General features: G+C 34.9%; 1 protein-coding gene across 1 annotated transcript; it reads right to left on the bottom strand.

Annotated features, from left to right (window-relative positions):
- Positions 1 to 781: 781 nt before the first annotated feature.
- Positions 782 to 1,621, bottom strand: LOC110185979 (uncharacterized). Its single transcript, XM_020955002.2, has one exon. The coding sequence runs from the start codon at positions 1,452 to 1,454 to the stop codon at positions 903 to 905; it is 552 nt and encodes a 183-aa protein (XP_020810661.2). The 5' UTR covers positions 1,455 to 1,621; the 3' UTR covers positions 782 to 902.
- Between the last annotated feature and the right edge of the window lie 12,493 nt (positions 1,622 to 14,114).

Raw genomic sequence — 14,114 nt, 5'->3', positions numbered from 1 at the left:
ATCTTTCCACAAAATGCAACCTTTAATGCAACCCAAAATGCTTTAAACAAATATCTTACCGTGTTTTTTTTTTGTCAGTCCACAAATTCGTATGCAAAATGTCGGATTTTAACAATCATCAGCTCAGTGAGAAGCCTTAACTTGAGGCTAATGGAATGGAAGAGTGTTACATCCCAGCAGCCACCTGACTTGCCACTTTGCCAACATTTACATTTACATTCGCAACAAAAAAAAAAAGAAAACACTTGCGGATGAACTGTGAGATACAGATACAGTTCAAGGTACATTTTGAGTAACAATCAAAGCATTTGCATTCACAGGACAGCCACCTCCACCTCCTCCTCCTGATGGGGGAAAATGTTCGATTTCAAGTGGCTTACCACATAAATTTGCACTTTGCTTTGTTTACAAAGCAATCGAACGAACAAAACAAAAATACAAAAGAAAAAAACAGGAAAAATTGGCAATTGAAAAGAATGAAATAGAGAGGTTTCAGGTTTTATCCCACAGATTGACTTCAGGTAATCGGGATAATGTTTAAGGCATTAGATTCTTTATGGGACAACTATAATATTATAAGATGATTGTATTTTCTTTTCTTATCTTATTATTAAATAAATAAGAGTAAGAATACTGGAAATATTTGAAAGCAAAGGAAAGAGGTCAAAGTCTATAATTTCCTTAATAAAGTCATATATTTTGATTAATTGCAAATGAAACTTTCTTTTTATCACTTACTTTCCAATACCATACTCACAGATCAACAAATACCCTTTTAAAATTAACATAATTTACATAGTTTTGCCAATTTTTTAAATTATTTTTTGCATTATTGAGTAAAGTTTTACAGCAATTAAATTGATTGATTAAATCCGAGACTTAAATAAAACAATTTCTTATCCTTAATTTAGGTTTATATTAGGCTCCTGAGGTGGCTTTACCAGCATGGCACTCAATTCCTTGGCATCATTTGTCAAATAGTGACGAGATCTCTTTTGCAACTCTTCGGATTCTTGGACGCGTTTCGATAACTTTTCCCTATTTTCATCGCTCAACTTTCGGTTGCCATTATCGAATCGTTCCAGTTTCTTGTATATATTATGCAAATCCAGATATATATCGGCAATATCCTGATCAACAACTTGCATTTGTTGCATATAAGTATTTAGGGAATCCTTCATATTCGTTATGTCCTTGATGAGATTCAAGTGGAGTTCACACTTAACCTTGGGCATTATCAAGTCCACAATATCATTCACATTTAGTTTATTACAATCGGAAATCGATTGAATCTGATCCAAGGCATTGTTCACAATTTCCTGCAATTGTAAATTTGAAGGATTTTCTACTTCAAGGGAACTGCCGCTGATATAGTGAAGGGATTCCATTTTCTTCTGCTCGGTTTCAGATTCCGAATTTTCTGTATTTTCTGTATTTTCCAGTTTTTCAGCCATTATTTCTTGTTTTTGCCAATGAAAACGATTGAATTTTAGGATAATAGAAATTTGTTTTGGTACCGAGAATTTTGAATAGGTAAAAGAAAATAAAGATTAAAATTAAAGAAGTGTTTGGTTAATGAAATACAAGTTATGTGTCAGGGCATGCTGGGTTTTGTTTTATAGATAAATGATTTTAAAATACTTTCTATAACAGCATTCTATCCTTCTTTAGAAAATATCTAAAATTTATATAGAAAATAACCACATTATCCTCTAGCTATATCTTTAGTTAGCTGAAACCATAAAAAAAACCTTAGTTTTCTAAATACAAGCTTTTGGTTTTTGGCTTGAAACATTGGAAACTAGATCATGTTGCCTGCGAATATTGAAACAAAAATCAGTAGCATATTTCCCTGATTTATGCCCCTGGGCCAACAGGGCCTAATTCAATTGCCTAAATGGCCAACTGGCCGCTATTTCCTGCATGCAGTGCACAAAACCCACTCACTTGAACCTCGCACTTTTGTGCTCCCAGCCAGTTGGATATTTCGTTTCATTTTTATGAGGCATGCAAAAAATTGCCATCAGAGTGGAGTGGAATGGAGTGGAGTTGCGATGGCCAGGACGTTGGAGGATGGACGATGACCAGGTCCATGGAGAGTTCAGCGCAACGCTGAGCGCTGTCAACAATCACGAACCAATTGTCTATAAATACCAGCAGCGTTAAAGCAAACTCATTCGGATCGGGCCGGGTCTCTGGCCCTGATTCCCGAGCTGGTCGCGCGGGGATTCCCCCCCAATGGCAACCCACTGCGATTTCCGCCCTGTCGTTTTTCATTACATCGCATGTAACTTCCGGGTTGTTAAAGCGACACGCACCATGCTCCTGTCCTCGAGTGGAGTCCCAGGCTCCAGCTCCTCCTCCTGCTCCAGCTCTTGCTCCTGCTCCAGGACCCCGTTGTCATGGCTGCTGACAGCCGTGCCAACAAATTTTAACAACAAGCGAGCGTGAGTCACGAGGAATGGAGCTGTACCTTCAAGGATGTCGATAACATGAGAGCTTTGCCTTAAAGGATGTCGATAACATGAGAGTTTTCGGTTGAGTTATTAATATTATAATGAAAGAGAAATAGATAATTGTTACATGTTCTTAATGTTTCTTTAGAGTTCGAATTCGGTTGCGGTTTCAGTGAATAAACCTCAAAGGATGTCGATAACATGAGATCTTTACCTTAAGGCATGTCGATAACATGAAAATTTTCATTTACTTAACTATCGGTTGAGTTAATAATATTATAAGTAAGGAAGAAAAAAAAGGTTGTTATATATAGTTTAATTGTTTCTATAAGGTTTAAATTCGTTTGTGATTTCACAGAATAATTCTCAAAGGATGTCAATATGTAGCATGAGAATTTTTAGAATTAGTGATCCTTTTTCTTGCTATTGATTGGGTTTTTACTTGAGTTTGAAGAACAAAAAGATAAATCTATAAAAAATAAGAGTGTTTCAAAAATATTTCAAATACACTCTTAATATATCCTGTTTTCAGGTTTGAAAAACATTTTAATGATTAATTTTATCGATTAATCTTACAATTTTTATTATGAGTTAAGAATAACTATACGACTTAAACATAAACTTAAACCTTTGCTTCAAAGATATATGATTTTCTGTATGTCTAAAGTTAATATATAAAGGGAAACTTCGAAATAAATCTTAATTTAGGCTAAATTTTAAATACTCTTAAAAAATGTAATTTTGAAGACAGAAGGACTTTAAAGACCTTTAGCTACACATTGACTATTTAAAGGGATACTATGAAATATATTTATGCTGAAAGTATAGGTACCTTTTAAATATTAAGTTAAGATACAAGGACTTCAAGGTCATTCATCTATCTAAGGGGATACTATGAACTAGATCTTAATTTATGCTAAAGGTCTAGATAAAAATATAATTATTAAGATACAAGGATACTATAAAAAGGGATTTCAATCTATGCCAAAAGTCTAGATACTCTTTAAGCATTAATTAATTAAATACAAGTACTTCCAGGACTTGTAGCTACACATTTATCATTAGCTTATAAATTATTAAAAAAAACCCAATCCCTAATCACGCTGGCATCTCTAGAAGCAACGCACATTCGATCACCATTGGCACTCGCCTTGACTCTGGACTCTCGGGTTCCATATCCTTCTGCGATACCCCCCCGAATCCCTCCAGGACTCCACTAAGCCCGTCCCCCAACCCAACCCAGAGTCCGACTGATTCGGTGTTTGTCCGCACGTTTAGAACTGGAAATGACAAATTCACTGTAGGTGGGCCCAGTGCTCTCCCGCTTAACTCCGGCAACACACGTTTGCGACTCAGCAAACACCATCATCAATTTCCGTGGGGAAATCACACAAATTTTTGCACAAACAAAATGTTTGGTTGGTCACTGGGCGTAGCAGGAGGCACAAAAAAAAATATATATAGCGAATTGCCCACGAATTTTTGCATGTGACTCTGCGGTGAGGGTTTATCTTCTGAATGCCGGTTGCTTTTTCGGACTGCGGCTTAGGTCCCGGTCCATATCTACATATTTGGGTGGAATATTGAAAAAAAAAGAGGTAACTAAATCTGGATTTGTGTTCATCAACTGTGTATTTCAGTTTATTTCGTGCGTTTGATGGCCAGAAAGAAACGGTTTTGTAAGATAATACACTCAGGATTTTGTGATCCTATATTTGTAAAGAGATGGAAGAATTTTAAGGGTTATAACTTTATTAATTTGTATTTATATTATGTGCTTAAGGTAACTTTTCTTAAATGTAAAATATATTTCCCTTAGGATATTTATTAAACTATATATAAACATAAACCTTTAATGAGATTTTAATCGAGAAACTGCTTATATGTATGTACCATTACTTTTAGCATTTGCAAGGTATGATCATTTTAGTCTGAAGTTTGACACGCAGCGATGGAATCATCTCCGACCATATAAAGTATATATATTTTTGATCAGCATCAACAGCAGAGTCGATCTAGCCATGTCCGTCTGTCCGTTTCTACGCAAGCTAGTCTCTCAGTTTTGAAGCTATCTGAATGAAACTTTGTAGTTAGCCTTCTATATACTCTCACTCGTATATATGTCGGAACGGGCCGGATCGGACAACTATATCATATAGCTGCTATAGGAACTATCGGAAAATTTTTAGTTTTTTTTTATCAAATTTGAGAAATCGCCGTTTTATTATTTATTATTATTATTATTATTTTATTCAGTTTTATTTTGATGAAAATCGGACGATCGGAAATTAAGAGAAAATATTTATAATTTCGCTGATTTTCCATTTAATTGTATACTTTACCACAATTTTTTGAATTTCATTATTTATATATTTATTATCTATCAATTATTGACCCAATTTGGAAAATAATCCATCAGATACAAATTGGTTCCTGTTTCCAGTCCAGGTCGAAACTGAGAATTATCTGTAAGCGACAATCTCATATCTCCTCTCTCGCCATCTAGCCGCAACATTGCGAAACATCGCAAAACATGGCGAAACATCGCCGCCAGTAGCTCCCTCTACCGGTCAATGTTGAAAATCAGATTTTCCAATTAGAGATGTAAAAGAATTGGTATTTACAAGACATCGTATACTAGCCATCGATACTAGCGATCGATACTAACCATCGACGTTCTCCCAACTCTAGCCCCAACGCCAGAAGGAACAAAAAACGAAAAGATCTCAATGCTGCGCTAAAAAGTGAAATAAATGGAAAATTACGGCGGAAAAACCTGTGGAAGGTGTCAAAATTTCGGGAAAACAGCGGCCCTCACAGTTTAAAGTGTTAGTGAAGTGGGGGCAGTCGGTCCATTGCCTGTTTTTGTGTTTTCAATCATTTCTGGCCATGATCGGTGCGTCTTCTGTTGGCAAGTTCATTTTGTTGTTTTTTCTTATGTGCAAGTGCAATGAATGTGAAGGCAAAGTGTGCGAAGTAGGGGCAGACAAGCCCGTGCTATGTTTTTGTTTTTTAAATCATTAAAAGCCAAGATCAGTGTGTTATTTATTGGCTAGTTAATTTTGTTGTTTTTTTTTTTTTTTGAATGTGCAAGTGCAACAAGTGTGTAGTAAATGTGTGTATCTAATATGTGCAATATCTTCGAAAATGTTTAAGGCTTTTTTTTCTTTTTTTTTTGTGTGTGTTGTGTACTCTAATTCTCCGTTGGGATCTACGTGCATACGCAATTTCAATGGGTGAGTGGAAAAAACGCAAACTTTCTTATTTTCTTTTCCTCGAACTTCTCTGTGTTTGCGCGGGATTTTTTTCTGCTCGTTCTGTTTGTCTCGCTCTCGCGGTGAAGAGCGAGAGAGCCTCTAAAGAGATACGATCCACTCTTGTGGTTCTTAACTTTGATATTTGGACAATTGAAACAACCGCGTTTGTTTACCTTTTTAATTCTTAACAATTTGTACATATAAAAAAAATTAAAAAAAAAAACAAAAAAATACTACGGACTAGTGAAACTTAACGAAACTCTTTTTTACAAATATTTTCAAGCCTTATTTTACTATTTATATATTATTACATGTTTTTATTATGTATTAGATTTTCTCATATAATATTTTATAGGATTTTAAAACAATTGATTTTAATTCGATCAATTAATTATGTACATATATTATTTATTAATTTTATTTTATTTATTATATTTGTAAGTATCTCTTATATCTTCATATTTTATTTTTTACCAAATGATTTTTGCATGATCTAATTGCAAACTTTGGCTTGCCGAAGTTATATTCTTGTTTAATTAAGATCAAAGTTGCACACTTAAAAGTGAATTTTTTTTAAATTCAACAATCCTTTCTTCTAAATTTTTTTCCTCACTTTTATATAACTTTATATTACAATACACATTCACTTACCTAAAGAAATTCCGCTTTCTGAAGTCTACCACAAATTAGAAGCAGCTTTTGGTCATTTGTTAAAACCCTCTTGCTGGGAGGTCAAAGATCCGATCAAATTAAGACGAGGGGTAAAGTGGGTACCAACTTGATATCTTTTTGTAGCTGCGACTCGTTCCGGAAGTGAATGTACTTTCCCCAGTTATTGTTGGCAAGTAAGTCTGGGGCCGTGTAATTTGCCTGCTACTTCTGGTGAACCGTAAAACTTTCAAAAAGTCATCAAAAGTTTATTTAGACGGGACAACCCAAGTCCGAAGATTTTCCCCCTCTTGACTTTTTTCTCCTCAGTTGCTCTGCATATATGTTAACGGCACAATTTTCAACGCTTGCAAGTTTCAGGAAACTTTTTTTTTAAAGGCCGAGTCCATTTGGACGATCATAATTTAAGTTGAGCATTGGTCTTTAAGTTATTTGAGCGCATCGAGCTGGGCGCAGGGGGGAGGAGGAGTGAGAGCTAATTAGCCAATGCCAATGGGAAACGCACAAAAGTATACTTGGATTCGATGTTATCGGGTTGCGCCTCCCTTTTCTCGCTCTTGCCTCACGTTGTAATTGCAAAAGTTTATCTTTATCTCGGGCAAGCAGCAACTCGCAGCAGCTGCAGCAACATCAGCAACTAAAGCGGCAAATGGTCGCATTAAAGTAATTACATTCACTGCTCTCATTGCTGCCCAAGACGATGCAAAAGCTGAGGCTACCTGAGACGAAACCCAAAGCCCTCAAGGATAAAAATGGGAGCGAAAAGGATATAAGATTAGGAATACCCTTTCATTGAGTACTTTGTTCAACATTTAAGCATTTTTTGAGCTATACGATTTCAACATAATGTTGTAAGATAATATTTCAAGCAAACCCCAAGCAACCTGTGCTAAAATATACAAGTTTAAGTGAATTATTTAACGATTAAGCTTTTATATTATATAATTTATTTGATATATTTTGAGCTTCACACAAAACCAATATACCCCAAAAAATCCTTCGGAAAAAGAAAGTATCTCAAGACGAGTCTTTATCCAATGCCAATTTGCTAGCAACAACCGAAACGCATTCGACTTTGCTAAAGAATGAAATAAGAGAAGACGGTAAATGGTGTGCTGATGATTCCCACGGGAAGGAGAGTCCTGAAATAGTCAAGAAAGTTGTTTTGGGCAAATTTGTGGTAATCAATCAAATACATACCTTGAATTCCCTTTAAGAAAATCAGAAATAAGCTTATTCTCTTATGCCAACCTATCCTGTGAATAGCTGGGAGAATTGGCCATGGGAAAGTCCCTTGACTTGTTGCCTCCTTGGCCTAGTTTATTACCAACTCACATTCACATTCGCGCTGATGACAGTCGTCCTGTGCCCAGCAGCAGCAGCTGTGCTCTATTCGAGGACAGTCTCACTTAAGAAGATTAAAGACAGTTCCTTGGCCAGAAGCTATCTGCAGGATCTGGTCTTTTTTTCCCCCCAGCAAGCCAGTTCAATTTTCCATTTTCCGGCTTTTCGCGGTCTGTCCATATGTATGTTTGTGGTGTGTGACAACTTCATTTGTTTGCGGCATCTCTTACATTCAATTCTAAAAGCCGCAAAGCTGAATGGATTTTTCCAGTCCTTGATTATTCAGTTTTTAGGCCTTTACTTGGTTAAATAGTGTGTATTTTGTACATATTTTAACAAAGAAATTAAAAGTTTATTTATGAACTTTGAAGACATTTTTAAAGCTTATAAGATACCAAGAACTCTGTGAAAATGTCTTTAAAATTATTAAAATATATTAATGGGATACAGGTATAAAATCTTTTGAAATACATACTTATTTTTATTATCACTACCACACATTTTAAAGCTTTTATGTGTAAATTTGTAGGCAAAAGTTCAGAAAATTATGATCTTTTAATGTTTGTAAAGTATTTTTGGGATATATACATATTTATACTGGAAGTTTTCCCTTGCAAAGTAGAAAAACTTGTATTAAAACTTTGAAAAAAATAAGGGTATTAAATAATATGTTTTCATTTATCATTTAATTTTATGTTTTCCTATACTAAGATATATACCAACATAGCCTTAACAAAAATCTTAATAAGTGTGAAATCCACCTCTTAAAATATCATATTAGCACTTTCAATGATATAATTTTCTCAAACACTTTGGTCTTATCTCATTTTTCGCGTTTTAGTCCACGTTTTGGATAACTAGAATTACTCGTTTGAAATGAATAGCTCAAGGTTTTATCAATTCTGTCATCACAGACAAAAGTATTACCCCAGTGACATCCTGTACCTGTTTTTTTGCTATATATCCAGCCAGTCGTCGTCGCCTTTCGAATCCCCCCTCATTCCCCCCCCTCCCCTTTTCCTACAAAAGATACATTTTGGAGCTGAAAACATATTTCTATTTCTGTTGCATTCGTTTGCCGCTCCGTTCGTCAGCCAAAATGCAAATATCGCACTAAGCATAAATCGAAGCATTTTCAATAAATTCCCACTGTGTCGACGACGTTTCGCACTCTCGCACACCCCCCACCATTTCCATTTCCTCAACACTTTTCCCCCCTTTGCCATGACATCTCCTGTCTTTCCCTGGAAACGAGGCGAAAAATAATAAAAACTAAAAAATTGTCAACGAAACAGTGAGACTCGAGAACAATGTGTTTCACTATTTGCAATCGAATTTGGCACTGTTGATTTGCCATACCTCCCACCAGTTTTACCAAGGACATTCGTATTTGATTTCTATTTGTTTAGTGGAAGGGAAAAACTGGGTTTTTTATTGCTTTTCGAATTTAGAAGCATTTATACTTGAGTTTTCGATTATTTGTTCAGTGAGATGGATAAGGGAATATATTGAAGGAATTATTAATATATTTTTTGTATAGATTTTAACTATTATTAAATGTTTTCCTATAGCAATAAATTGTTGCATTTTCTCTAAACCAAATACTAGACATTTCCCCATTAAAGTCTTATAAATTTATGCCTTTTTGGGAAAAGCTTTGCTTGGCTCGCTCTCTCAAAAAATATCCCTTGGCACTCTTATACGGAAAATTTCCCTAAGCCGGTTTGGTTCACGTGCTGTTGCTCCAGTTTCTGGCTTTCTCCGCAGCGCCATTTCCGGAGTCTGTGTTTGGGCCTACCGCAAGTGGAAACTTGGTCAACATTCGCCTAGCTCTTCATATTCAGCTCTCGCGATGCTCTTTTGCCAGCATACGCTCTCTTCTCACACATATATTCTCTCTTTTAACCCGAATTTTCCTTTGGAGCAAGGGACCCATCGCTGTGTGTCAGTTGAGTTTATGTCTTCATCGGATTGGGTTTGCTTGAAATTTATTTGCATGCCGGTCAGGCCTTACCCCTTGGAGTATGCTCTATAAATTAAACATAAATCAGTTGCACGACAAATCATTTGATTTCATTTGACGAAGTCCTTGATGACATTTTTGACTTTGCTCACGTAGCCCATGCCCAATGCATGGATGGGCTTTAAGGCCGGGCCCAAAAGCGACTTGACTCTGGCCCGAAACAACAACCGGCAGCTATTGATGATGAGTGAGTGTCAAGGGTCACAGGGAATTAGGGGGCAGGGGGCAGTCGGTAGGTTGACACGGAATTGATAAGCAAATAGCCATTTAATGGGCCTGAACTGAATACGCAAAGTAATCAGTGTGATTAACCGAATGAGGTTGAGGTAGTTATTTCTCGTCTTTTTTTTTTTGTTCCGTTTATCGCGATTTGATATTGAGAAAATCAATACGCAATCCAACTATCGAAATATATTATGTTGCATTTAAGATGTGTTAAGCAGGAAAGCTTTAAATATAACAATGTTTTTTGACATAAAGTGGATATTACATTGTTTGTTCAGTTGACAACTAAATAGACAACTATGTGAGGTCATAAAATAAAGGGTTTTACAGGGATTTCATTTCCACTTAGCCAAGTTTGTCAGAGCTTTTTTGAAAGGTATATTACTTTGTCTTAGAAAAAGAATATAAGTAGGTTTTAAAAACCATTTGATACATTTTTAGTAAACTTTTAAATAAGCGGAGAATATTACTTATATATATTATTATGTTTAAATTAATAATGCGTCATATATAAAGGAGTATTAAAACAACACGAAAAAGGCATTTATAAAATATAAAATTAACATTAAAAACGGATTATTAGAGTCTCAAAACTATCCTTATTTCAAACCATCTCTATCTATTCTTTACTGTCCTATAAATCCTTTTGTAAGCTTATATCATGAAAAAACCAGAAGCAAAGCATTACAACGAATCCATTAAAAACGATATAACGAATTTATTCCTACCATCTTCTGTTTCACTTAAAACTGGTTAGGCATAAAGGGGCTAAAATGTTCTGTATCTCTTTGCTGCCTGTTTTTAACCCATTCCAACCAAGAGGGTGTTGCGTTCTGCCACGTCATAGGAAATACGCAATAAAATCAAATCATGCTCAAAATTTGATGAATATTCATGGCATTAAAAGCTCTTGAATTATTAACGACGAAGATTTTCAGTTTGGCCAAATGCTCTTCCCAAAAAGCACTTGGCCAGCACATACACCGCATCTGCATATAGTCATGCATATTCCCTTTCTCCTCTCCTCTCCCATCTCCCTTCGATGGCTGAAACTGTTCAATTATGAATTTTTGACATTGTCTCTATGCCAGCAGCGAAAGTCGAGAGCCCGGGAAGAAGGTGCAAAATAGGCGAAAAAGGCCAAAAGGATGGGTGGCTAACAGCCCTTAAATGGGCCTTCAATCCCCAACCCCTTGCCTCACCTTTTTGCTGTACTGAAGAGCCATCGAGAACATCTTTTGCCAGGAGTGCATCATGCTCCTGATCCCCCCCAGAAAACAAAAAGGAGCAGTACAAGTGAAAGTGCCAACAAAGGCGCTGATTAGACGATGGAAGATACAAAAGGAGTGGAGTGACACACTGGATGCACGTTAATTGAGCTGGAAGGGAACTCGAAGGAGACTTTACTGCGGAAATGACAAGCAATTTTCCTGCAGAAACTGGTCAAAGAGGCCCCAAGTCATTTGGCAAAGTTATATATCTGTATTGTAAAGTGATTTGTTTCTTTGTTAACCAAAAGACAACATTTGAAACATCATTTCTTGCTCAAAAAGTGTTTTATGTCATAAAATCATTCCTTGTCATTTATCTGACATATTAACATTTTTCTAAATTATTATTATAAATAATTAATTGATTAAGATTAGGTCCTTCGAGAAAACCTCATCAAATTAAGCACCAGAACAACCTTAGGAGCTATAAAAACTCCATCAAATTATTACTTAATTATTACAAAACACAAATGTTGTTGCTTCTATATTCTGTTTTTTTTTTATATTTGTCTCTCCGCCGAGCGAATGTTGATTTCCCTGGAAAATAAATAAATAAAAAAATATATTTCTTACTTGCGTAAATTGGTCACGTCGCCGGTCTCAGGTATAAAACGGATATTGTAAAATTAAATTGATTCTCTGTTGCTGTCCTCTTCTCTTTTTGCCTGGTTGGTTTAGATTTTATTTTTATTTTTTGGTTTTTGCTTTACATAACATAATGGAAAGCTGCACACATACATATAGATATGTATTGTGTGCAGAATAAATAAATATAAATGCTGGTTCATCATTCTCATTTTCATCAAGGGAACGTTACACATTTACGTGACAGATTAGTGAGTGATAGATGGAAGGCTAGCAAGCGGAAAATCATAGACAAGGATAATAATTTTCAGATGAATTTTCAAACCATAAGAAGCTATTGAAAGAGGAAAATATATATATTAGTAATGGTTAATATATATTATTATATTATTATTATAATTGTTTTAAGATTTTATATTTAATTTGTATCTCTTTAAATTTAATTATTAAAAGCTGGAAGGGTATTTTAAAAATTCAAAATATGAGTCATTTTTAAAAACAGTTTCTTAAAATCAATGTGTGTTTCTAGGCTGAAAAATATTTCATAAAAATTCCAGTTAATATTTAGTACACTGAACTAATAGCAAACCTGGACAGATATACTAAAAAACATACTTTCTACAATTAAAGAAGAATACGTTGGGAGAAGTGCAACAGCACGTGGCAATTGTTTTTGCCGCGAGTTGTAGCAAAAGTGAAATTCTAACAGCAACGCAGAAAGTGCAACCAGTAAAAAACAAAGCTAGAAGTAAAAACAGCGAGAAAATCCAGGACAAAACTTTGACCCTCTGATTTTTCCAAAGGAACGATAACACCATATCCTGTGACTGTGTTTCCCAGCATGTGTGTCCATTTTAGTTGCCGTGACAATTCCAATCACACAACACGAACAAGGAACAAGGACCCAGAACCCCTACAGCAATTATAACAAACAAGGATATGGAAGCCACGACTAGGATCAGAATTGGCGAAGCAGGACAAATGAGTTTTTGAGGATATTTTCTTAAGGGATATTTTATCTATAGAGTCTGATAAAGGGAGATTTTAAGAGAGTAAAAGTCATACCATTTTAATTTAGTAACATTTAGTTCAGAGAATTTTTACATAGTTCTTTATAACAAATAAAATAAATTTGATTAAAATTGGCTTATTTAAAAATCACAATTTCTAACTATTTGCATATAAAATTTAATAATTAATTTATCCTAAACTCCAGGCTATATCATTTTTGTTTTTATCAAAGAACAATTCATTTTAGGGGGGAACTAATTCATTTAATTATTTATAAATAATATTTAATAATATAAATAAACTTTGAAAGATAATTAACTGATTAAAGCTTTAAATTACTTTAAACTTAATCGTGTTCACACACTTGGCAACACAATTGGCAGCCCTAAGAGTTGGTGTCTAATCTAAAAGCCACTAAGTGTTAATTTTCAGCGAACAAAACTGGGCCAAGTGCCAATAATAAAGTTGTGTGCCAGACTTGCCAAGAGAATAGAAAAATGTAGGCAGGAAAATTCACTTGTGTTCATAAATTGATTAAAATTACATAGGTAAAAGTATAAAGTGAATTAAAATTGTAATAATTTCGTATAAAACATGTAAGAGAATTTATACTTATATAGATTTTAATCAAATTAAATCTAATTCATGAATTCAAGCACAAAAATAACTGGTTAAAGTTGTCTTAACATTTAAGTTACATGGTAAATTTCCTTTATTTTACTTGTTGAAGTTGATAAGTTTTATGGCTGGAGGGGTGGAGGAGGGCACGAGTTGAACAAACTTCCTATTTAGGTTGATGGGCTTGAAGTTAAGGAATTCCTTTTCCTGTTTTTCCTGTTGTTTTTTTTTTAGCAAATGAAGCATGTCGCGTTATGTTTTGTCAGTCCCTTAAAAGCACACCACACAATTTGCACACACGTAAACACGGCAACGAATGCTGTCAGCAAATCCTTCACTCCACACACACACAGGGACACATTAAAAAGCCGCATTTATCATGCAAAGATGGAACTTTCTGAGGAAGTCGGCAACGGAAAGCTTTTTAGTTCTCTGTGTTTTTTTTTTAGTTTTAACAGCAGCAGGTTGGAGTAGTGAAAAAACACTGTGTGTTTTTTTTTTGTTTATTTTTTTTATGCTGTTGCTTGGATAAAATTAAAAGGGTTTTGCAAAATTGTTGCTTAATCTTCCAACAAAATAAACTCCACTCCAACCTTCGTTCTTGCCTTAATTCCTTTCATTTCATTAAAAAAAATAATAACAATATACTATAAGG

This window comes from Drosophila serrata, unplaced genomic scaffold, assembly GCF_035046125.1.
Source record: "Drosophila serrata isolate PLE 108 unplaced genomic scaffold, ASM3504612v1 contig_231, whole genome shotgun sequence".
In the NCBI taxonomy this organism is placed as follows: Eukaryota; Metazoa; Arthropoda; class Insecta; order Diptera; family Drosophilidae; genus Drosophila; species Drosophila serrata.
The sequence above is the reverse complement of the archived record's forward strand: the minus strand, read 5'-3'. Positions and strand labels throughout refer to the sequence as shown.